Source organism: Gadus chalcogrammus, chromosome 3 (assembly GCF_026213295.1).
Source record: "Gadus chalcogrammus isolate NIFS_2021 chromosome 3, NIFS_Gcha_1.0, whole genome shotgun sequence".
In the NCBI taxonomy this organism is placed as follows: Eukaryota; Metazoa; Chordata; class Actinopteri; order Gadiformes; family Gadidae; genus Gadus; species Gadus chalcogrammus.
In genome coordinates this window covers 27,367,118-27,391,030 of record NC_079414.1, presented here as the reverse complement: position 1 = coordinate 27,391,030, position 23,913 = coordinate 27,367,118, and the positions used below count along the sequence as shown (strand labels likewise).

General features: G+C 49.8%; 2 protein-coding genes across 3 annotated transcripts in view; one reads left to right on the top strand and one right to left on the bottom strand.

The window, feature by feature from the left end:
* The window catches only part of tmc5 (transmembrane channel like 5), a 15,409-nt gene extending 4,963 nt beyond the window's left edge, over positions 1 to 10,446 (bottom strand). The window contains exons 1-14 of the mRNA XM_056587327.1: positions 10,364 to 10,446; positions 8,202 to 8,394; positions 7,287 to 7,504; positions 6,677 to 6,751; positions 5,486 to 5,596; positions 5,066 to 5,168; positions 4,575 to 4,656; positions 3,791 to 4,051; positions 3,332 to 3,474; positions 2,764 to 2,806; positions 2,000 to 2,152; positions 1,200 to 1,366; positions 529 to 604; positions 347 to 444 (exon numbers count right to left, since the gene is read on the bottom strand). Coding sequence (XP_056443302.1) covers positions 347 to 444; positions 529 to 604; positions 1,200 to 1,366; positions 2,000 to 2,152; positions 2,764 to 2,806; positions 3,332 to 3,474; positions 3,791 to 4,051; positions 4,575 to 4,656; positions 5,066 to 5,168; positions 5,486 to 5,596; positions 6,677 to 6,751; positions 7,287 to 7,504; positions 8,202 to 8,275 — 1,604 coding nt within the window. The 5' untranslated portion in view covers positions 8,276 to 8,394; positions 10,364 to 10,446. The remainder of the gene's footprint in view (positions 1 to 346; positions 445 to 528; positions 605 to 1,199; positions 1,367 to 1,999; positions 2,153 to 2,763; positions 2,807 to 3,331; positions 3,475 to 3,790; positions 4,052 to 4,574; positions 4,657 to 5,065; positions 5,169 to 5,485; positions 5,597 to 6,676; positions 6,752 to 7,286; positions 7,505 to 8,201; positions 8,395 to 10,363) is intronic.
* On the top strand, positions 9,839 to 23,913 carry LOC130379937 (transmembrane channel-like protein 7). 2 transcript variants are annotated; one of them, XM_056587085.1, is made up of 16 exons: positions 9,839 to 9,960; positions 11,458 to 11,710; positions 12,294 to 12,442; positions 12,965 to 13,120; positions 13,669 to 13,754; positions 14,172 to 14,317; positions 14,395 to 14,542; positions 15,157 to 15,333; positions 15,713 to 15,858; positions 18,454 to 18,568; positions 19,306 to 19,403; positions 20,120 to 20,303; positions 21,336 to 21,466; positions 21,848 to 22,006; positions 22,412 to 22,490; positions 22,882 to 23,911. In XM_056587085.1, exons 1-16 carry the CDS (start codon positions 9,945 to 9,947, stop codon positions 23,116 to 23,118), a joined length of 2,280 nt encoding a protein of 759 aa, XP_056443060.1. In that variant the 5' UTR covers positions 9,839 to 9,944; the 3' UTR covers positions 23,119 to 23,911. The 2 variants fall into 2 exon arrangements, with proteins under 2 accessions (XP_056443060.1, XP_056443061.1); XM_056587086.1 differs by lacking the exons at positions 9,839 to 9,960; positions 11,458 to 11,710; positions 12,294 to 12,442 and adding an exon at positions 12,680 to 12,700 and having other exon boundaries at positions 22,882 to 23,913.

The window sequence follows — 23,913 nt, the reverse complement described above, 5'->3', positions numbered from 1 at the left end:
ACAGTCTACGGATGAGGACAGAGACTAAATGGTAAATGTACCGCATTAATACCAGAGTATCGCTTTACAATATTGCCTCACATTCACCCATTCATGCACACATTCACCCATTCATGCACACATTCACACCCCGACGGCGGAGTCAGCCCCGCAGGGCGACAGCCAGCTGGTCAGGAGCAGTCAGGGTGAGGCGTCTCGCTCAGGGACACCTCCACACTCCGCTAGGAGGAGCCGGGGATCGAACTAGCAACCTTCCGGTGACCAGCCGACCCGCTCTACCTCCGGAGCCTCATGCCGCCCGACTGAGCATCATTCACGCTTTGTGAACTGCAACCATGAAACGTACTTGCTCAGGAACTCTCCGAAGAAGGAACCCAACATCATGAAGAAGAAGTCGAAGACGACCAGGCGGTAGAGAGCCTGGCCCACCATGGACTCCCAGCACTGAAACACAGACGACACATCACTCACCGTGCCTCCCCAGGGTCCACTAGAACATCGATTAGGATCAAACTGGGTTCAACGTACTAAGAACTTGTGGGCCACTTCGTGGACCCAGAAGTAGCAGAGGATGCCCAGGATGGACATCTTGAGGATCACATTTCTGGAGGAAACAAAAGAAAAATAGCATTCTTTATTTTATCCATTGTAATGGTGTATATTCAATGAGATGATGATGAGATCAATCGATTTGTAATAGTATTTTCATATTTTTCAATCACTTAATCTTAATGTCATGGCAGTACCTTCTAATTCCTACCATTTCCATACGTAATAACCACCCTCTGATTATGTTATTTATGGTATCATAACAAGACATGGATTGTGTTTTTGCACACCCAAGCAATCAGACCGAGCTTTGCAGATTAAAAGGCTGTTCTACAGGTCTATTACGCCCAGTTATTAATAGCATACGGTTATGATAAGATAACGTTTGTCATGGTTCACGTTATAGTCCACTGAGCAAACAACATGTTCCAGGACCGTTATGAAAGAAATGGGATTGGGCCTTAAGCACAATCCCATTTCTACCCCTTACCCTTACCTTTTCAAAACTAGGGGGAGGGGTAAGGGGAAGGGGTAAGGGGTAGAAATGGGATTGGGCCCAACTCTGCTCTACATCAGAGCTCCTTCCTCAATGCCTGACCCTTGCACAGACACCAACAGCTCTGGGGTCAGCGCAGAGCTCTCAGTCCCACCTGATGATCAGAGCGTAGATCTGTCTCCGCTGGCTGGAGTACAACTCAAACTTGTTGAAGAGCGAGTAGAAGAGGGGGACCACCAGGTTGATGAGGGACACCACGAAGGGCACCAGCAGCGTCTCGGCCTCGCGGGCCAGAGACCAGGCCACCGTGTTGGTCGCTTGCTGCACCACATGACAGAGAGCAGAGAGAGACCAGAGCCGGGAGATGGGGGGTTTTATGACCAGGGTGAAACAGGCAAATCTTATCAGTATGTACTGTATATGTGTTGGCGCCAAAAGTCATGACGCACATCTTACAGTAAGTCGACAGTCACAAGGGGAAGTTTATGAGTTGACAGAAGCAATCAAGGTTCCTGTTTCCCTAAGTAGCATTTGAGATCAAGCATTGATTGTTGATGATTGATTGTTACGAACACGTATTCCAAGAATGACGACTCATTTTAAGATTAATGACCAAAAAAACCTTACCACCCACACTAAACTAACAATCCAATGCTATATGCTTCCAAAATGGAGGCGGTCATTGGTCAATGACATCTCAGTGTAAATGTCCTTTAGAACTTCTCCCTCTCATTTACATTTACATCCAGGGCGTTTAGCAGTCGCTTTTATCCAAAGACACTCACAATAAGTACATTCGTCAGAAGAAAGAGAAACAACAACATATCTCTGTGGGGACAGTAAGGATGTTCATGGAACCAAGTGCCAAGCACTAATGATCGCTAGGTCATCTCCGCGGTAGGATACAAACGGATCCCATGTCGAGTGCGTCTCCACCTCAGCGAGCCGAATCACCTGCTGTTCGTACTGGCTGAGGTAGTAGATGGCGTTCCCACAGCCGACGGCCATGCTGGTGGAGATGAACCAGGCACCGAGGTGGATGCCAAAGTGCCTCATCTTCTCCGCGGGGGTCAGACTTGTCCCCTGGCTCCTCTCTGACATACTCTCCTGCAGAGGGGAGGAAAGACAGGGAAAACAAGGTTACCATGAGCGCAATACTTCAGGGTCGTAGGGCGGTAGTAATTCACGAGGTAGATCGGTTTTGCTGGTAACCGGAAGGTTCCCGGAGTGTCGAGGTGTCCCTGAGCAAGACACCTCACCCAGGGGGGGGGAGGGGTTGACTGCTCTTGACGAGCTGGCTGTCGCGCCTGCGTGGCCTGAATCCACGTGTGTGAATGTTGTTGCATGAATGGGTGAATGGTTAGGCACTATTGTAAAGCGCTTTGGAGAGGGACCCTGGTTAGAAAAGAACTATGGTAGTCCATTTACGATTTACCATCAGTACTATATCAAATATATTCCCCCATCATTTCCTGGAAGACAGACCAAGGTCCACTTCCTGGTCTTAACTTCCTGCTCTCAAAACCCTCCTCAAGGTCAACCCTGGCGTGGTCCTGACTAAACAGGTCGTGCATGTAGCACCTTGAGTCTGGATGCGGAGGTTGTTTCTTACCGTCTGCCTGCAACACGCCTTCTCATCTCAATTGGTCACTGGCTGAAGTCGGCGTACAGAGGTGTAAAAGAAAGCAGGCTGCCGAGGAGCCGCCCGCCCACCGTACCGGGTCAGACAGGACGTAGTTCATCTTGAACGAGCTGGCCATGCTGTGGGACACACGGGCACAGGGGAAAAGACTACAAATGAAATGGCTGCCGGAGACGCAAGGAAAGGTTGGAATCAGGGACAAAATCATTAATCCACACAACAGGGCAGCAGCATAGACGAGGGGTAGGGGACGGTTAGGGTTTAGGGTTATGGTTAAGAGTAAGGTCTGTGGGGGGGGTGTGGGGTTTTTTGACAGGTTAAGGAACGGTTAGGGTTTAGGGTTATGGTTAAGAGTAAGGTCGGGGTTGACGGTTAAGGGAACGGTTAGGGTTTAGGGTTATGGTTAAGAGTAAGGTCGGGGTTGACGGTTAAGGGAATGGTTAGGGTTTCAGGGTAAGGGTTTTATAGTTAAGAGTAAGGTCAGGGTGACTGTTAAGGGAGAGTTTAGGGTTAGATAAGATACATAAGGTACTTATCCCAAACAGTAAAGACAGCAGACAGTACAGGACAGTAGTTGGATTTATTTTATGGTTTTGGGTCGAGGTTAAGGTTAGGGTTTACGTGGTTCTCTAGGGGTGACTGACCTGTAGAGGACGGCCACTCCACACAGCACCATGTAGGCGGCGATGGTGAAGAAGTAGGCCAGCTGGATGTTGTAGTGCAGCAGGCCCGTGAAGGAGTCAGCCCTGTAGGCCCCGTAGTACAGGACCGTGTAGTTGAAGTAGCCCTGGGGAGGAGAGCATCACAGTCAGTGAACTGTAGAGGCTGAGGTGGAGGCTGTGGTCGAGGCTGTGGTGGAGGCTGTGGTAGAGGCTGAGGTGGAGGCTGTGATAGAGGCTGTGGTGGAGGCTGTGATGGAGGCTGTGATAGAGGCTGTGATGGAGGCTGTGGTAGAGGCTGTGATAGAGGCTGTGGTGGAGGCTGTGGTGGAGGCTGTGGTCGAGGCTGTGGTGGAGGCTGTGGTAGAGGCTGTGGTGGAGGCTGTGGTAGAGGCTGAGGTGGAGGCTGTGGTAGATTAGAGGCTAGAGGCCGGCTGTACTCACCGCTCCAGTGAGCAGCTCCAGGCCTCGGAAGGTCACGTTGGGGGGCACGTAGGGCACGTGGTCGAAGGCCAGCATGGGGACGGTGATGAAGCTGAAGTTGATGACGAAGGAGAAGACGTTGAGCAGGAGCAGCGACTTGAGGAACAGGAAGTAGGAGAGGACGCTGGAGCCGAAGGAGCCCCCGACCTCCTTCATGGTGCCCTGCCATAGGTCCAGGGCCTGCCTGGCCGCCGCCACGCCCGACGCACACCTACGGAGAGACTGGAGGGACATTCCGCCTGTCAGGATCTATGGCGCGACCAATGATGATGAGCCTTTTGGAATCCAGGTAACTCAGGGTGACATGTGGCTCAGGAGGTGGAGCGGGTTGGCTGGTAACCAGAAGGTCGCTGGTTCGATCCCCGGCTCCTCCTAGCGGAGTGCCGAGGTGTCCCTGAGCGAGACGCCTCACCCTGACTGCTCCTGACTAGCTGGCTGTCGCCCTGCGGGGCTGACTCCGCCGTCGGTGTGTGAATGTGTGCATGAAAGGGTTAATGAATGGGTTAATGAGTCACTGGTTAGAAAAGCACAGTGTAAATGTAGTCCATTTATCATTTAACTGTAGTATAATGGTGATTAAACGTATAGGCCCTTATAAAGTTGGATAAGATTTAGAGGCCAATACTATTATGACGACACTGAGTTTACTTTGTTTACTGGGTCACATTAATCTATGTTCACGTTAAGTTAAAGGTTTTCAGAGGTTAAGGGGAAGGAGGTTTGGGTACAGAGTGAAGCTCCTCACCAACGTCATGCTCTCAGAGCAGTCTGCAAGGCAGGACAGGTGGCGAGACTTCTTGGACGACTTGGAGGCCAGCACTCTGTTCCTGGGGGAGATGAGGACAGAGATATTATCTCTGCAGATTACAGGCCCCATAGATCTTTATGCCAGCGGTGGCAATCATCAGCGCATTCTCGGATCCCGCACCTGATAAACATGTTGAAATTAAATGCACATTGTGTGTGTGTGTGTGTGTGTGTGTGTGTGTGTGTGTGTGTGTGTGTGTGTGTTGTGTGTGTGTGTGTGTGTGTGTGTGTGTGTGTGTGTGTGTGTGTGTGTGTGTGTGTGTCTGTGAGTGTGTGCGTGTGTGTGTGCGTGTGTGTGTGTGTGTTTCATCTTGTGTATTTGGGTGTTGCTGATCTCTCAAGGCCATTGAAGTCGATCAAAGTGTAGTGTACTTAAGTAGTTTTACTGCTCTCCGTGTTAACCATTGGCACGGATTAGCATTGACCCACCTGATGTGTTTCTTCTCATGGTAGGTCATGGGGAGTTTCCTGATGCCCTCGATGCGCTCCTTTGTGGAGCAGGCCATCAGCTCTTTCACCAAGTTCTGCTCCTCTGTTGCATTGGAAACCACAAACAAACAAAGCTTTCATCCTGGCCGTTTTTTTTTCTTCCTTTGTTTCAGCCGCTGCATATGAGAACAGGCTGGTGGAGAATGGCTGACTCAAGACAGACCACACATTTATAGCACAAACGGACCGCATTTATACTGCGCCTTTCTAACCAGTGGCCACTTAAAGCGCTTTGCAATATCGCCTCACATTCACCCATTCATGCACACATTCACACACCAACGGCGGTATCAACAACGCAAGGGAGCCACATATGATGGACCAGCACTGAGTAGGTCACGGTGTTGACTGTCCTCTTACCGTACTCCAGCTCGTTCCTGATGGCGCCCTCTGTGATTGACAGGTGGGAGGGGTCTCCGTTTGGAAACATGCTCATTCTCCTCATTCCCCTTAACCGCATCGTCATGTTGGCTGTGCACACAAGAACACGCAGTTACACACCATGGAACCCTTAACTTAAAGATAGGAACCATTCACTTAAAGATAGTTACACAGGCCAAAGGAACCATTAACTTAAATATAGTAACACAAGGAACCATTAACTTAAAGATACAAAGGCCTAAGGAAAGATTGACTTAAAGATAGTTACGCAAGGAACCATTAACTTAAGATACAAAGGCTTAAGGAATGATTAACTTAAAGATAGTTACACAGGCCGAAGGAACCATTAACTTAAATATAGTAACACAAGGAACCATTAACTTAAAGATACAAAGGCCTAAGGAAAGATTGACTTAAAGATAGTTACGCAAGGAACCATTAACTTAAAGATACAAAGGCTTAAGGAATGATTAACTTAAAGATAGTTACACAGGCCGAAGGAACCATTAACTTAAAGATAGTTACACAAGGAACCCTTAACTTAAAGATAGTTACACAAGGAACCCTTAACTTAAAGATAGTTACACAGTTACAAATCCAATTGCTCCTTTAAACCAAACAACCTTTTATAACCCAAACCCTAAGGTTACATTTATATATAACAGATAATATTGTGTATAATAATTAACACTAAACTTTAAAACCTTCAAACACCAGTCAAACCAATTCACTTTTTTTATAACAGATGAAGGTGTGTGTGTGTGTGTGTGTGTGTGTGTGTGTGTGTGTGTGTGTGTGTGTGTGTGTGTGTGTGTGTGTGTGTGTGTGTGTGTGTGTGTGTGTGTGTGTATACTTCTGCCATAGTTACACTTCAGACACAGACAACAAAAAGAAAGACAGACAGACAGACAGACAGACAGACAGACAGACAGACAGACAGACAGACAGACAGACAGACAGACAGACAGACAGACAGACAGACAGACAGACAGACAGACAGACAGACAGACAGACAGACAGACAGACAGACAGACAGACAGGCAGGCAGACAGGACAGACAGACAGACAGACAGACAGACAGACGACAGACAGGACAGACGGTCACAGGACAGACAGACAGACAGACAGACAGACAGACAGACAGACAGACAGACAGACAGACAGCAGTACCTGAGAAGGTGGCGGGGAAGCGGGACAGACCGGCGGTATCGTGGAAGGACCCTTCGCCGTGGACCGAGCTGCGGTCTGGAGCAGTGGGGGAGGAGACATGCTTTGTTCATGTTGTACACCTCAACACAAATGTACATAGCGACGGCTCGGGTGACTCCCAGCTAAAAGGAACCAGGTTCGATACCGATGCCTGGTAAGCTGCCTATAACCCGATACTTCCTCCTTGACTACAGGTATCTGGAATGACTGCCGGTGGTTTAAATGGACTGGACTGCATTCATACAGAGCTTATCCAACCAGTGGCCGCTGCGACCCCGACGGCGGAGCCAGCCACGCCGGGCGACAGCCAGCTCGTCAGCAGCGGTCGGGGTGAGAGGTGCCTCGCTCAGGGACACCTCGGCACTCGGCTAGGAGGAGCCGGGGATCGAACCAGCGACCTCCTGGTCACCAGCCGCCCCGCTCGGCCCCGCTCGGCCCCCTGAGCCGCGTCCCGCCCCCTGAGCCGCGTCCCGCCCCCCTGAGCCGCGTCCCGCCCCCTGAGCCGCGTCCCGCCCCAGGATGGGGATGACAACAACGAGGCAGAGTGGGGAGGAGTGAGGGTCCTTCTTACCGGGCTGTCGCTGCCACGGGGGGTCCTGGTGTTGTGACGGCCGGGGCCCTAAGGGAAGGGCTCCCAGGGCCCTCAGGCCCCCCCCCGCGCCTCCCTCCCAGGGGTCCGCGTTGGCCCTGGGGCCCGTCACCGTGGAGACCGCCGAGGCCCTCGCGGCCTGCCAGGGGGGGGGCGGGTCCTGGGCGTAGGGGTTGCTGTGTCGGGGCTTGAAGGGGGGTCTGGGGGGGGGGGCACACATCATCATCAGATACAGTCACAGTATATACTTCATCACCGCCACTTCTCTTTGGTTACATTTGTTTGCATTTGCATTTATACACTTTAATATACGGTGAAGTACTGGTGCTTGGCCACTTTATAATTTACACTTTATTCTTTACGCTTTATAATTTATAATTCATAATGTTGATAGGCCTACCATCTGTTTTTATTTGCCCTGTTTTTATTTTTGGTCTTTACTTTAGAGTTTACTGAAGCATTTACTTTAGTGTCTATTTTTGTTTTTCATTAGTACTTATTATTTTTATTGTATTGTAGGCTACTTGATCCTGTGTTTTCCATTGCCGCCGCGCTGTTGCTATCTATCTACACGGGACACTTGAGGTAGGTGAAAGGCTCCTACTTAAAGTGTGTTAGCAATGGTCTAATGTTAAGACTGAGATATTGTCAGAAATTAACAACTGTGAATGGTGAGAACCGTTTATTTGATGCTAAAACCATTCTATGTTGTTTCCCCTAATCATGTTACACTTGCAGTTCAACAGTTTCACTTCAACAGTTACAATTCAACAGTCTCAAAACAAATCAATTCAATCTCTCAGGCTGCAGGTGACCACACCACAGACCATTAATGTCTGCGTGCCTCATTACCTTCAGTACCTCACCCATCGCGTCCATCTGAAGACGTCGGCCTACCTTCTGTCCAGCTCCAGAGTCTCACTGTCGTGGTAGGCCGGGTTGTAGAAGGACCTGTCGCTGTAGTGGCTCATGATGTCGGTCCTGGCTACAGCCGTGCCTCTGCTGCTCGATCTCCTGACGTGTCTGTCTGCTTCTTCTCCACAGTCTTCTCCAGCTCCTCTCCAACCATCCACACTAGAAGTTTGTTGCTCTAAGCAGTAAGTGGAATAATATAGTTACGGCCAGGCAGAGAATAGAATCATGGAAGCCGAATAGCTGTAGGCTTCACGGTCTTGTGTGGTCATGAGATAGCTCCTATCATTTAAACCAAGCCAGAGCCACGCAGCGTCAGGGTTCGTGTGGACCGTCCATCCCGGTGAACAGCTCTATTGTGATAGATAACCTGTGAAACCCAACTCTGAGCTCCCATTCTTACAGGTCATCATTAATTCACCCTCTCAGAGCCGCGTGGATGGGTTACCTCCCGGGAACAGGAGAGGACACAATCTGAATGACAAGGGGATCTGTCGTTCCATGAGCAGGGACAGAGAGATGCTCCCCTTAGGTTTGGCAGTTGTAAAGCGTAGTATATTAACCTTTAGGTAGTATTGATTATCTGTCATCCATAAGAACTATCTGAAGATCTGAAATCACTGTTTTGATTATTAAAGAAGCCACATGTAAAATGAAATCCATTAAAAAGCATCTGCTTACCTGGTTAAATATACTGTGATATCAAACTATCAAAATATCTATTTGTGTCTGTGCTGTTAAGGTTTAGTCCAATCGCTTGTTATTGAGTGTTGATATCGATCCATCCAGAGGCAAAATGAAGATCCATAAAGTATTTACGAGTTTGAGATATTCCTTAACAAGTCCGAGCAGAGAGAGAAAGACAGAGAGACAGACACACAATGAGCCGCACTGGTACTACAAGGACGCAAGGGGAATCTATTCTTATCAGCTAACCCAAGGTGAAGGTCCAATCCCAATGACCACTGACCCTCCTGTGAAGCCTTATGAGATGTGGCTCACTAACTAAATACTTTGCGGGGCTATTGTTGGCATAACTGATATGACATTGTGCACAATGTGTGTTTATTGTGTGAATGATTTGGATATATCAGGCCCAATAAACATGTTTACTGCAGGGATTGAAGAACAAAATAGGTCAGATCAGAACATAATGTGAGTAGTATAACTAAGCATCAAGGGATTTACCTGCTTTAACATCAAAGTGGGTTCAGTTGATGTTTAAGAAATGTCAAAATGGAAATGAAATGCCACTTAAAAACTGTTTGTGATTTTAATTATTATTAGGCCTATTTTATTAATTTATTATTATATTAATGTATTAATTAATTTATTATTATATTAGCCTATCCTTATCAAGACTGGTCCGTGTTAATTATTGGAGTGCCCCCCTAACACGCACACACACACACACACACACACACACACACACACACACACACACACACACACACACACACACACACACACACACCCAAACACACACACACACACACACACACACACACAACACACACACACACACACACACACACACACACACACCCACACACACACACACACACACACACACACACACACACACACGCACCCCCTCCAGCGGCCGTAAGCGGGACATCCAATCAGGAGATGCAGGAAGTGGACGAGCAGACGAGTATCGTATCGTTGTTGTTTTTAGGACCGACAGACCGAAGCCCCCCTACTGGTTCTCCATGAGTAGGGTCAACGATGGACAACGACTCGGGTAAACTATAAGCTCGACACTGCTCCGTGTCAGTTCCTTTTCTTATCCGTATCACTTCCGTAAGATTGTTGAACGTCAGGAGCGTTTCTCGTTCTGCTCTCTGGAGCGGAACGCATGTCTGAGTGCTGCGTAAAGTACGCAATCATTCCACCCATGTAGTGCACTAAAGTACTAGCAATGGGTTAAAGTACTAGTAATGGGTATAACGAGGTGCAGGATGTATCTTCAGGAGAACCTGTTGCTGCTCGTTCTGCTCAAGTGAGTTCATGTGTAACTAACTCTTCATGGAGGAAATTAAAGGCAGTTTTATGTACATACAGGCGATGGTAATGATTAACCAGACGGGACGACACCGTGATGCTGACATAAGAATTCAAACCGTCACGGTTTTTCAATGCGTTACCTGGATCTCACATCTGATCATCTGAGTGGGGCAACATGTCCACAATAGGGAGTGTCTTCGTCCTCTGACTAATCAGCCATGTCTTCTCAGGTGGTGGTAATGCTCGTTTCCTAAGGGTGTGTTTATCCATGATGTGTTTTGTACCAGCAAGCAAGGAATTGTGAAATAATCCATTTCCACGTTTGAAATTGAAAATGTTTTGTGTGTGTATGTGTCTGTGTCTGTGTCTGTTTGTACACTTCTGCCATAGCTACACTTCAGACACAGACAACAAAAAGACACAGACATTAATGTCTATTATCGCACCCATTGCACTCCTGATCATCCCTGAAGGAGGGATCCCCCACTCTGAAGGAGGGATCCCCCACTCTGCGTTCCTTCGTTGCTAATTAAGGGAGTTTCTTCTTGCCCTCTGGGGGGCTGCTAGGGTCGGGAGGGGGGGGGGGGGGGGGGGGGGGTGGTTGTTAAGGGCTACAAGGCGTCATGTGGCTCAGGAGGTAGAGCGGCTTGGCTTCTAACCTGAAGGTTGCTGGTTCGATCCCCGGCTCCTCCTAGCTGAGCGTCGGGGTGTCCCTGAGTGCCTCACCCTGACTGCTCCTGACCAGCTGGCTGTCGCCCTGCGGGGTCGACTCCGCCCTCGGTGTGTGAACGTGTGAATGTCAGGCCTTATTGTGAAACGCTTTGAGTGGCCCCTGGTGAGAGAAGCGCTGTGTCAACGCAGTCTGTTCAGGGGAAGGGGTAAGGGGTAGAAATGGGATTGGGCCATAGTCCCTTCCCCCTTCCCCTTCTCCATTCCCCTTACCCCTCCCCCTTGTTTTGAAGGGGTAAGGGGTAGAAATGGGATTGGGCCTTAGTCCCTTCCCCCTTCCCCTTGCCCATTCCCCTTACCCCTCCCCCTTGTTTTGAAGGGGTAAGGGGTAGAAATGGGATTCTACCCCTTACCCCTTACCCATTCCCCATACCCATTCCCCATACCCATTCCCCTTACCCCTTCCCCTTACCCCTTACCCCTTACCCCTTCCCCTTACCCCTTCAAAACAAGGGGGAGGGGTAGGAATGGGCCTGGGCCTCAGTGTTCTCCGTCCTCTGTCCAGTGTTCTACAGTGACCGCACCGGGCCCACTAACCCCCTGCTGGACCAGCTGCCCAGCTACCAGTCGCTGCTCTACCGCCGCAAGCCCGCCAATGGGGGGTCCAAGCGCAGGAGCAGCTCCAGGACCCGCGTGGGGTCCTCGGGCAGCGGGAGGTGGGGCGGCGCCACGGTGGCCCTCCGCGAGGAGAAGACCCCGCCCCTGCAGAGGCCGGTCCGGGAGCTGCCCAGGACCATGGCGGAGAAGCGCCGAGACCGGTAGGACCCGCGTGACGCCACGTTGACGTACTGATGACGTGATATGATTACATCACTGCATCCTTAAATGAACTATTGTCAGGCCAACATCTGATCTGGGGCGGCGTGTGGCTCACGAGGTGGAGCGGGTCGGCTGGTAACCTGGAGGTCGCTGGTTCGATCCCCGGCTCCTCCTAGCTGAGTACTGTCGAGGCGTCCCCAGTCCGGACTATATAAGTAATATTATCAGTAATCTCATGTTTTTGACCTGTGTAAGGGTTAGTTTTATTAGCAGTAGCAGTCCGTTTACCATTCACCATGATACGTTGAACTAATCGAAATGCGGCTAAACTAGCAGTGATGAGGCGGGGTTATAGAAATGAGGGACTGGATTCCAAGTGTTTTTAATTAAAATTCTTGGTTTTAATACAGAATGGAAGCACGGTATAAGAGACACACTATTTGTCTCACTGCATATGTACTAAAGTACACGCTTAGTTTAGCAGTAAATCAACAGATGGTCGACTGACAAGGTGAACACCTTTCCATTCTCCCCGTGTGTGTGCGTATGGGTGCGTGTGCGCGTGCGTGTGTGTGCGTGCAGAGAGCAGCGTCTGGAACAGGACCGGGAGCTGAGCAGCTGGAGGCAGCGGAGGCGGAGCCTGCACCGGTCGCTGAAGAGGCTGAGGGCCGACCTGCAGGAGAGGCTGAGCTCCCTGGTACTGTGGAGGGGAGACATCCACCTCATAGAGGGTGAGACAGGCTACTGGGAGGGGAGACATCCACCTCATAGAGGGTGAGACAGGCTACTGGGAGGGGAGACATCCACCTCATAGAGGGTGAGACAGGCCCCTGGGAGGGGAGACATCCACCTCATAGAGGGTGAGACAGGCTCCTGGGAGGGGAGACATCCACCTCATAGAGGGTGAGACAGGCTACTGGGAGGGGAGACATCCACCTCATAGAGGGTGAGACAGGCTACTGGGAGGGGAGACATCCACCTCATAGAGGGTGAGACAGGCTACTGGGTGGGGCGACATCCACCTCATAAAGGGTGAGACAGGCCCCTCAGAGGGTGAGACAGGGTGCTGTGAGCTGGGGTGTCTGCTATTGATTGGACACAGAACCGTCGTTAACAGCGATGGTTCTCTGAACTATCAGCACAATAATAATCCCACAAGGTGTTGGATAAAAGCGTCTGCTAAATGCCCTCAATACAAATGTAAATGTAGTAAGCTTTACTCGCCTTCAATAATCGCTCTCTCTCTCTCTCAGGAATGTTCGGCACGGGGATCCTCTCCTACTTCTCCTTCCTGCGCTTCCTGGTTCTGCTCAACTTGGTCATCTTCCTGCTGATGTTCAGCTTCGTCATGCTGCCCATCATCATCGCCCCTCACGCCAGCGGGAACGTGACCTTCAACCAGGCCGACGGTCAGAAGCACACTCTCTCTACCTCTGAGACTCGACTCTGAGACAATAACCAAATAGCAAATGGTTTGCTAACTCATTTGGGTTAAAGGTTGATAAATAAATTCAGCGATTAACTTGGGCGGCGCGTGCCTCAGTAGGTAGAGCGGGTTGACTGGTAACCGGAAGGTTGCTGGTTCGATCCCCCCATCGAGTGTTGAGGTGTCTCTGAGAGAGACGCCTCCCCCTCACTGCTCCTGACGAGCTGGCTGTCGCCCTGCGTGGTCGACACTGCCGTCGGTGTGTGAATGTGTGCATGAATGGGTGAATGTGAGGCAGAATTGTAAAATGCAGTCCATTTACCATTTAACATAACATAAATGATTTCTTACAATTTCCTAGCAGAATAATGATCTTGTAATTACAATTATCTTACGTTTGCCGCAACTTAGCTTCTCATCCACAGGCCAGACTTGCTAGGAGGTAACTTATTGTTCAGTTGTGAGTAAATGTCAACGGACTCCATGGAGATGACTGATTGGCTGTGGTGTTGTCTTGTGATTGGCTGACAGGCAGTGTATGCAGTGTGTATCCCACCAGCGCACGTCGAGGCCTGGTTATCTTCCACGAGCACATCACAGACCTCCTCTCCGGCGGGGTAAACACTCCCAGTCCTCTGCTTTGATTGTGTTCCGTCCGCCGTGTAGGTGTGAAGGGATGGCTGGAGAGGACGGGGAGTTCACCTGGACTCTGAATAGCCTCCCCCCTTACACCCCACACCCCTCTCACGCACTAACTGTATGTTGAGTACTTTGTGTGTAGAATTGTGCAGCATCTTACCCTAGCTATCTTTGTTGTATACGGGGAATGGGTTAACCTAGTGATGGTTAGTGCTCGGCACTTGGTTCTATGAACATCCTGACTGTACCCACAGAGATATATTGTTGTTTCTCTTTCTTCTGACAAATATACTTATTGTCAGACGCTTTGGATAAAAGCGTCTGATAATCGCCCTAAATGTAGACGTTAGTCGTTTTTTATGGATGAATCCACCGTGTGTTTATGTGACCTGCAGGGCTTCTTGGAGCAGACCTATCTGTTCTACGGCTACTACAAGGTGCACGCCATTAGCTTCCCTGGGTTCACCTACAACCTGCCCCTGGCCTACCTCCTGGTGACAGTAGCATACCTCTGTCTCAGCCTCGTGTGGATCGTTCAACGGTAGGGGAACAAGAGAAGTGTTTAATGTACTCCTCATTGGTGTGTCCGCCCCTGACGTGGTCACTCTTCTCCTCCAGGTCTGCCACCGGCTTCAAGAGGAACCTCATCCAGGACGAGGATCGCTTCCAGAGCTTCTGCAACAAGATCTTCGCCGGCTGGGACTGCTGCATCACTAACGAGAACGCAGCGAGCCTCAAGAGGAGCAGTCTGCTGTACGAGCTCAAGGTCAGTCTGCTGTACCAGCTCAAGGTCAGTCTGCTGTACCAGCTCAAGGTCAGTCTGCTGTACCAGCTCAAGGTCAGTCTGCTGTACCAGCTCAAGGTCAGTCTGCTGTACCAGCTCAAGGTCAGTCTGCTGTACCAGCTCAAGGTCAGTTCAGTACTGGCTCCAGGTCAGTTCAGTACTGGCTCCAGGTCAGTTCACTACTGGCTCCAGGTCAGTTTAATACTGGCTCCAGGGGCTGGTAAACATTGTTCCTCCTTTGTCTGTCTCCCTATAAGCTACTTGAACTTTTAACCTTTGTGGTAAAGCATCTTGAAGCTTTTAGTTGCCGTAGGAAACTAGAAAAGTGAAACACAAAATATAGACAGACACGAATAGGAAAAATACTATACTGAGAATATAAGGAAATGTGATTGCTCATAAAACGGTGTATATTGTTTCTGACGGTATGAGGCTGGCATTATTTGATGAACAAATTATAGATGTTTTATTAATTAGCTATAAAGGATTCTCGGATCAAATCCATTTCTCACTTAGCATCATCTTCCTCCCTTTAGAGCTCAGAATTGAACGTTGATGCATTAAATGTACTATTTATTTAATTCTTTGTCTCCCAGACGGATCTGGAGGAGGAGAGAATCAAGCAGAAGATCGCCGACCGCAGCCGCAAGGAGAGGTGTCGTATCTACACCATCCGGCTGATCCTCAACGTCTTCGTCATCGCCGTCCTGGCGGCCTGCTTCTACAGCATCTACCGAGCCACCATCTTCTCCCAGAAGGCCCAGATGGAAAAGGTACCCAGAAGCAACGCCAGAGACATGTAGGTCATAGAACAGTTGGCTATAGAAGCAGGTGTATCGGCTTTCCTCTGATATCGTGTATTTATACTAATGCATTATTTTAAAGATTCTAATATGAAAACATTTAACAAAAAGATGTTACAGATTTGCGCGTACACACATTAACATTTACAGTATTTAGCGGACACTTCTATCCAATGCGACCTACAATAAGTACTTGTCAGAAGATGGGAGAGAAACACATTTTATGAGGAATAATTGACTTGATTACCTTGAAGAATATAATATTCAATATCCAAAGCATTTACTAAAGTATTGTTGAAGGGGGAGGGTCTAATGACAGCTGTTCTGATTGGCTTGTTTGGTCCTGCAGGTGAACTTCATGCGGGACCTCATCTACGAGTACCTGCCCTCTATCGTCATAACCCTGGCCAACTTCATCACCCCGCTGCTCTTCTCCGTCATCATCAACTTCGAGGACTACTCCCCTGCCTTTGAGATCCGCTTCACCTTGATGAGGTACGAGGACTCGCGCTCGCACAGTACCTAGCCACACACACACACACACACACACGCACACACACACACGCACGCACGCGCGCGCGCACACACACTAGGGCTGAACGATCTATCGTTTTCGACCGAAAATCGCGATCTCAAGCATTACGATTTTGGGGTCGTCAAAGCTGCGTTTTTTTTTTTTTTTTTTTTATAATATTTTTTTTTTATATATTTTTTTTTTACAAAAGTGCAATTATTTTGATGCTGATGAGCCATTGAAGCAAGTTTACTTAAGAAAGAGGGCTCCCTTTTTATTTGACTTTTTTGGTTGTTGTTTCTTAGGTACTTGAATAAACTTGCATTTGAAATCTGTTGCCAGCAGTTTTCATTATTGCATTACCTTAATGGAATTCATTGGTTATATTAATTTATACTGAAACTTGATTTAAAGAAAATAAATCGTGGTTGAAATCGAAACCGCAATCTCTACCAGAAAAATTTCAATTTTTTCTTCAAATCGTTCAGCCCTAACACACACACACACACACACACACACACACACACACACACACACACACACACACACACACACACACACACACACACACACACACACACACACACACACACACAGTCCGAGCAACACGCTACAACAGACAGAAGAATTAATCAGGAGGGGGAAGTGCATACAAAAAATGTATACTACTGCTAATTTAGTGATTACACAAACAAGCTTGCACATTCACATGATAAGACAGACGCTGACACACATCATCTACAGGAAGTGTTAGCAGTGCAAGACACACATTACACAGGAAATGGTTGCATGGATGTAAAGTGGGTCGGCTCGTAACGGGAAGGTTTCTTGTTCTTTCTAGTTCAAGTCTGTCTGAATGTGTCTGTGAGTGGGTGAATGTGAGGCAATGTTGTAAAGCGCTTTGAGTGGCAGCTGGTTAGAAAAGCGCTGCATAAATGCAGTCCATTTACCATTAAACTACACACTGGAACTCCTCTGAGCCCGTAGTGAACAACATGACCTCCTAACACTGGCCTCCTCCTAAGCGTCCTCAGTCTGGTGTTCCGTCTCCTCTCACACGTCCTCAGTCTGGTGTTCCGTCTCCTCTCACATGTCTCCTGTCTGGTGTTCCGTCTCCTCTCACACGTCCTCAGTCTGGTGTTCCGTCTCCTCTCACACGTCCTCTGTCTGGTGTTCCGTCTCCTCTCACACGTCCTCAGTCTGGTGTTCCGTCCCCTCTCACACGTCCTCAGTCTGGTGTTCCGTCTCCTCTCACACGTCCTCAGTCTGGTGTTCCGTCTCCTCTCACACGTCCTCAGTCTGGTGTTCCGTCTCCTCTCACACGTCCTCAGTCTGGTGTTCCGTCTCCTCTCACACGTCCTCAGTCTGGTGTTCCGTCTGCTCTCACACGTCCTCAGTCTGGTGTTCCGTCCCCTCTCACACGTCCTCAGTCTGGTGTTCCGTCTCCTCTCACACGTCCTCTGTCTGGTGTTCCGTCTCCTCTCACACGTCCTCAGTCTGGTGTTCCGTCTCCTCTCACACGTCCTCAGTCTGGTGTTCCGTCTCCTCTCACACGTCCTCAGTCTGGTGTTCCGTCTGCTCTCACACGTCCTCAGTCTGGTGTTCCGTCTCCTCTCACACGTCCTCAGTCTGGTGTTCCGTCTCCTCTCACACGTCCTCTGTCTGGTGTTCCGTCTCCTCTCACACGTCCTCTGTCTGGTGTTCCGTCTCCTCTCACACGTCCTCAGTCTGGTGTTCCGTCTGCTCTCACACGTCCTCAGTCTGGTGTTCCGTCTCCTCTCACACGTCCTCTGTCTGGTGTTCCGTCTCCTCTCACACGTCCTCAGTCTGGTGTTCCGTCTCCTCTCACACGTCCTTAGTCTGGTGTTCCGTCTCCTCTCACACGTCCTCTGTCTGGTCTTCCGTCCCCTCTCACACGTCCTTAGTCTGGTGTTCCGTCCCCTCTCACATGTCTCCTGTCTGGTGTTCCGTCTCCTCTCACACGTCCTCTGTCTGGTGTTCCGTCTGCTCTCACACGTCCTCAGTCTGGTGTTCCGTCTCCTCTCACACGTCCTCTGTCTGGTGTTCCGTCTCCTCTCACACGTCTCCTGTCTGGTGTTCCGTCCCCTCTCACACGTCCTCTGTCTGGTGTTCCGTCCCCTCTCACACGTCTCCTGTCTGGTGTTCCGTCTCCTCTCACACGTCCTCAGTCTGGTGTTCCGTCTGCTCTCACACGTCCTCAGTCTGGTGTTCCGTCTCCTCTCACACGTCCTCAGTCTGGTGTTCCGTCTCCTCTCACATGTCTCCTGTCTGGTGTTCCGTCCCCTCTCACACGTCCTCAGTCTGGTGTTCCGTCCCCTCTCACACGTCCTCAGTCTGGTGTTCCGTCTCCTCTCACACGTCCTCAGTCTGGTGTTCCGTCTCCTCTCACACGTCCTCAGTCTGGTGTTCCATCTCCTCTCACACGTCCTCAGTCTGGTGTTCCGTCTCCTCTCACATGTCTCCTGTCTGGTGTTCCGTCCCCTCTCACACGTCCTCAGTCTGGTGTTCCGTCTCCTCTCACACGTCCTCTGTCTGGTGTTCCGTCCCCTCTCCAGGTGTGTGTTCATGCGTCTCACCAGCATCGGAGTGTTGCTCTTCTCCCTGTGGTCTCAGATCACGCAGTGTAAGGAGGGGCCTTGTTTGTGCGGCTACAACCACCAGCTCTACTCGGTGAGTGGTTCCTCTGACGTCACGCAGGCCACGGGGAAGGGAAGGGCCAACCAGGCCCCCCCCGCCCACCCGGGGCAAGATTAGATGAGATGTCAACTTTATTAATACCGCAGAGGGGAAATTCCTTTGTGACAACAGCCCAGCAGCACTGGAAAACACAGGATAAAATACAATACAATAAAAATACAAAGTACTGATGAAAAACAAAAGTAGACGCTAGAGTAGAGAACAACTGCACAAACAGGGCAAACAAAACAGACGGGATAAACAATAAACAATACAAACTATAAATTATAAAGTGCCTAAGTAGTACTTCACAGTATATTAATGTGTATAAATGCCACTGTAATCATTTCATGCATCATTTACATGATGTTACCTCCTACAAGCTTCTCATTGATGTTCAGCGTGTTCTCATGGGGTCTCTGTGGTCGACTGCAGACACACGTCGTGGTGACGTTGAGGGAGGCTGAGGTGCAGCTGGTCTGCTGGTTTTGCATTCGCACTTGATCCATGTCCACAGTGGCTTGTTTTGAACCCTCCAAATACACAGTTGCACCTTTAATATACATGTAGGTCATAATAAATATACGTTTTTAAATTAAATGTTTCATGCTGCATGTAGCACAACTGTCAACTGAAAACTCTAAATCAGAGAGTTTTTTGATATAGAGTTGGGGTCTCGACTCAAACGTGTTGTCGGTCCATTCAGAGAGTCTCCTCCCTCTCTCCTCCAGTGCTGGGAGACTCGAGTGGGCCAGGAGATGTACAAACTCACCGTGTTCGACTTCATCATCATTGCCGCCGTCACCATCTTCGTGGAGTTCCCCCGCAAGTAAGTTCTCTTAATGTTCAACGTTAAAGTTCAACCAGGCGTATAATCCTCCTTTGGACTCCGTTAGGTGCGCAGCAGAGCATTATGTTTGTATATGTAACAGATTAGGGCGGCATGCGACTCAGGAGGTAGAGCGGGTTGCTGGTAACCTGAAGGTTGCTAGTCCGATCCCCGGCTCCTCCTAGCGGAGACGTGTCGAGGTGTCCCTGAGCGAGACGCCTCACCCTGACTGCTCCTGACCAGCTGGCTGTCGCCCTGCGTGGTTGACTCCGCCGTCGGTGTGTGAATGGGTGAATGTGAGGCAGTATTGTAAAGCGACCGCTTTTCTACAGCGTTAGAAAAGCGCTGTAGAAACGCAGTCCATTTACCGTAAGGTTCCAACTTGGTAATCCTTTTTTAACCTTTTTTTCTTCAAGTCTTTCTAGATCCATCCATTCCGATGTTTAGTTTAGTTAGTCTACGCAAACAAGTTCAAATTATTTTATTAGTCAAATGCACAACATAACAGGCAAGCAGTCATAGCTGGCAATGCGATTTTTGTATAACAATGCAAAAAAAGAAGAAAAAATAATAGTACAAGAGTACAAAGAGTAAAAAAGCTAACGTTGCATTAATAACCAAAGCACCATAACCCTGGTGCCTCTGTGACCGCGCCCCCTCTCCCCCCTCCTCTCCCCCCTCTCCCCCCTCTCCCCCCTCGCCCCCCTCCCCCCCAGGCTGATGGTGAACTACTGCGGCTGCGGCCTGATGAGGTGGTGGGGCCAGCAGGAGTTTGCCATCCCCCAGAACGTCCTGGAGATCGTCTACGGCCAGACCATCTGCTGGATCGGCACCTTCTACTGCCCCCTGCTGCCCGCCATCTGCACCATCAAGTACTTCTTCATCTTCTACATCAAGAAGGTAGGAGGGCTCTACTGGAGTCTGACGGGGCTCTGCTGTTGGAGGGGGGATGTCACGCCACCAGGTGTGAGTGGGATCAGCCGATAAAAAACCTTTCGGCCCTTTCCGGTGTTTCAGTGACGTCAATAGTAGGCGTGTCCACCTAGATGTACGCTGGATAGATCTGCAACAGTCCCCTGTGTACGCTGGCAGACCGATCTATCCAGCGTACATCTAGGTGGACACGCCCGCTAGTGATGGCAGATATGTCCAAACGGCTTCTAACGGCTAATCATGCACACACCTGATGGCATAATATCACCCCTTTAATGTATTTACCTGTCCTTTATGGATCAATATAAATAATTGAATAGCTGTTAAATAGATGCAACCTATGACAGAGCTAGTAGTTACTAAGGCACTGCAGTTAACTCGCGATCATCAAAAAGTCTTTCATGTTTTACATTATTGATAATTTATGCTAATATAATGAGTAGGGTAGGATGTCTCTAAGACCAGACCCCCCCTTCATGAGGCTAATGCTAATATAATGAGTAGGGTAGGATGTCTCTAAGACCAGACCCCCCCTTCATGAGGCTAATGCTAATATAATGAGTAGGGTAGGATGTCTCTAGGACCAGACCCCCCCCCTTCATGAGGCTAATGCTAATATAATGAGTAGGGTAGGATGTCTCTAGGACCAGACCCCCCCTTCATGAGGCTAGTGCTAATATAATGAGTAGGTTAGGATGTCTCTAGGACCAGACCCCCCCTTCATGAGGCTAATGCTAATATAATGAGTAGGGTAGGATGTCTCTAGGACCAGACCCCCCCCCCTTCATGAGGCTAGTGCTAATATAATGAGTAGGGTAGGATGTCTCTAGGACCAGACCCCCCCCTTCATGAGGCTAATGCTAATATAATGAGTAGGGTAGGATGTCTCTAGGACCAGACCCCCCCTTCATGAGGCTAATGCTAATATAATGAGTAGGGTAGGATGTCTCTAGGACCAGACCCCCCCTTCATGAGGCTAATGCTCCCTCCGCCCACTAGGTGTCCCTGGTGAACAACTGCCGCCCGGCCACCCGTCCGTTCCGGGCATCCAGCTCCAACTTCTTCTTCCTGGTGGTCCTCCTGATTGGCCTGGCTCTGGCCTCTCTGCCCGTCATGGTGGGCGTCGGCCAGTGAGTGATGTCGTACTCTTAACTTTGAGCTTTTGTGGCAAAGCACCTTGAAGATTTTATTTGCAGGAGGAATCTAGAAAATGCAAACACAAAATATATCAAGGATGGGAGACATACAGTATAAGGAAATGTGCGGGCCCATGCAGGGTATATTATCTCTGATAGTATGAGGCTGAAATAATTGGATTCTACTAAATGTCCATGATATAAAGGATTCTCAAATCAAATCAATTTCTCATTCAGCAACATCATGTTCCTCCCGGACAGAGCTCAGAATTAAATGCTGTGCATTTTCCGTTGCCCGCCTTGTCCTCGCTCCCTCTACTCCGCGGCCTCTCACTCTTCCTCACCCTGTGCTGGGATGGTCTGCCTCCCCTCCAGGATCAACTGCTCCCAGGCCTGCGGGCCCTTCGTGAACTACACCGTGTCCTGGGAGGTTCTGCCCCGCACCGTCTCCCTGCTGCCCAACAAGGGCCTGCGCGACCTCCTCTTCGCCCTCGCCTCGGAGGCCGTCGCCGTCTCCCTCTTCGTCATCACGTGGTGGGTGCGGCTGTTCCCCTTCACGGCTCCTCCCCCCACGAGCCCTGAGCCAATGATTAGAGCCGTTAATAAAGTCTCTGGTTACTATTGGGTCGGCATGTGGCTCAGGAGGTAGAGCGAGTCGGCTGGTAACCGGAAGGTCGCTGGTTCGATCCCCGGCTCCTCCTAGCTGAGTGTCGAGGTGTCCCTGAGCAAGGCGCCTCACCCTGACTGCTCCTGACCAGCTGGCTGTCACCCTGCGTGGCTGACTCCACCGTCCGTGTGTGAATGTGTGCATGAATGGGTGAATGTTGGGCAGCATTGTAAAGCGCTTCGAGTGGCCACTGGTTAGAAAAGTGCCGTTTAAATGCAATCCGTTTAGTCCACTGATGATTTCTTAATATTGTCATCTATTCATCTTTTCAGTGTGGGCATGTTCTACGTCATCGCCTTGGCCGGAGCTCACAAGAGGGTCATCAACCAGCTCCGAGAGCAGCTGGTCATGGTACGTAGCCAATAACTGTCATCTCTGCGTACATGTTTCACAGTTTGACCTATTTAATTGAATAGTGGCACATTGTGGCTCAGGAGGTAGAGCGGGTCAGCACGTAACCTGAAGGTTGCTAGTTCGATCCCCGAGGTGTTCCTGAGCGAGACGCCTCACCCTGACTGCTCCTGACCAGCTGGCTGTCGCCCTGCGGGGCTGACTCCGCCGCCGGGGTGTGAATGTGTGCATGAACGGGTGGATGTTAGCCGGTATTGTGACGCGCTTTGGGTTATTTAAAGCGCTTTGGGTTATTTAAAGCGCGGTACAGAGTCTGTTTAACTTGAGGGTCAATCACTAAATAGATGATCTTAGCGGAGCGCTAACCCTTCGTCTGTCCCGGGGCGACCAGGAGGGGCGGGACAAGCGGTTCCTGATCCAGAAGCTGTGTCAGGCCCAGAGGATGACCCCCGCGCGGCCCCTGGCCCCCCCGGGGGGCCCCCAGCCCCTGGCCCGTGGGGGCCGGGACGGCAGCTCGGGCAGCAGGAGCAGCTGGGGCAGCCCCAGCTACCACACCAGCTTCTCCACCAACCACAGCGACGCCATGTTCCTGGCCAACGCCCCCCCGCACGGGTCCACGCACGTCTAGTGTGAGCCGGGGATGTGACCTTTGACCTCCTTAACAGGGGGGTCAAGATGGAGCCACTGGAGTCTTCACATTCGAGGCTGTCCCTTAGCGGTGGTTTCATTGGAGGAGGGGTCGTCTTCCTTTTGGGGGGGAAGGAGGTCGACGGGAGAGAGAGAGACGATGTGAAGCTCAAGCGTGTGAATCTTTGGACTAAAGATGGAAAAATAATGGTGGGGGAAAAGGTGTGCCTTCTGTGTGTGTCCTCCACATTTTCCTTCCAGGAAGGACTTTTATATGATGGGAAAACCACATCTTCTACTTCTCAATATTAACTTTTTGTATTACTATAGGAAGTGCTTTATTTACGTTGTAAATGTCTTGTTTGGTATTAACAAAGCGGGTCGTAAAGAAACAAAGTTTTGTTTGTTACAGTTGCATATTGACACTGCGTCGTCCAGAAGTTGACACTTCTGGACTACTTGTCGCAAAACAAATTGTTCCCTTTAAATTGTTTTACATTTGTGCAATCTGTTAACTTTTAAGTCGTGCTGTTACTTTATTTCATCAATGGCATGTAACAATATATTTGGTGTTTTGCCGATTTTTGGATCAGAATTCTTTAATTTTTGCCCAATAAAGTAATTTGGTCATGTTTTCCAAGAACGCCTCAATCCTGAATTTGAAGCCATGAACCCTCCTGTCTCCACTCCGCACTGCTGTCATCAACCCTCCTATCCACCAGGGGCACTGCTGTCATGAACACTCCTATCCACCAGGGGCACTGCTGTACTGCGCCCTCCACTCCGCTAGGGAGCG

Bases quoted from the DNA above. Each gene is read 5' to 3' on its own strand.
- LOC130379937 (XM_056587085.1), top strand. The intron at 12,443-12,964 runs GTGAGACAGGCT...TCTCTCTCTCAG, and splicing joins AGACATCCACCTCATAGAGG to GAATGTTCGGCACGGGGATC. The intron at 22,007-22,411 runs GTGGGTGCGGCT...TCATCTTTTCAG, and splicing joins TCCCTCTTCGTCATCACGTG to TGTGGGCATGTTCTACGTCA.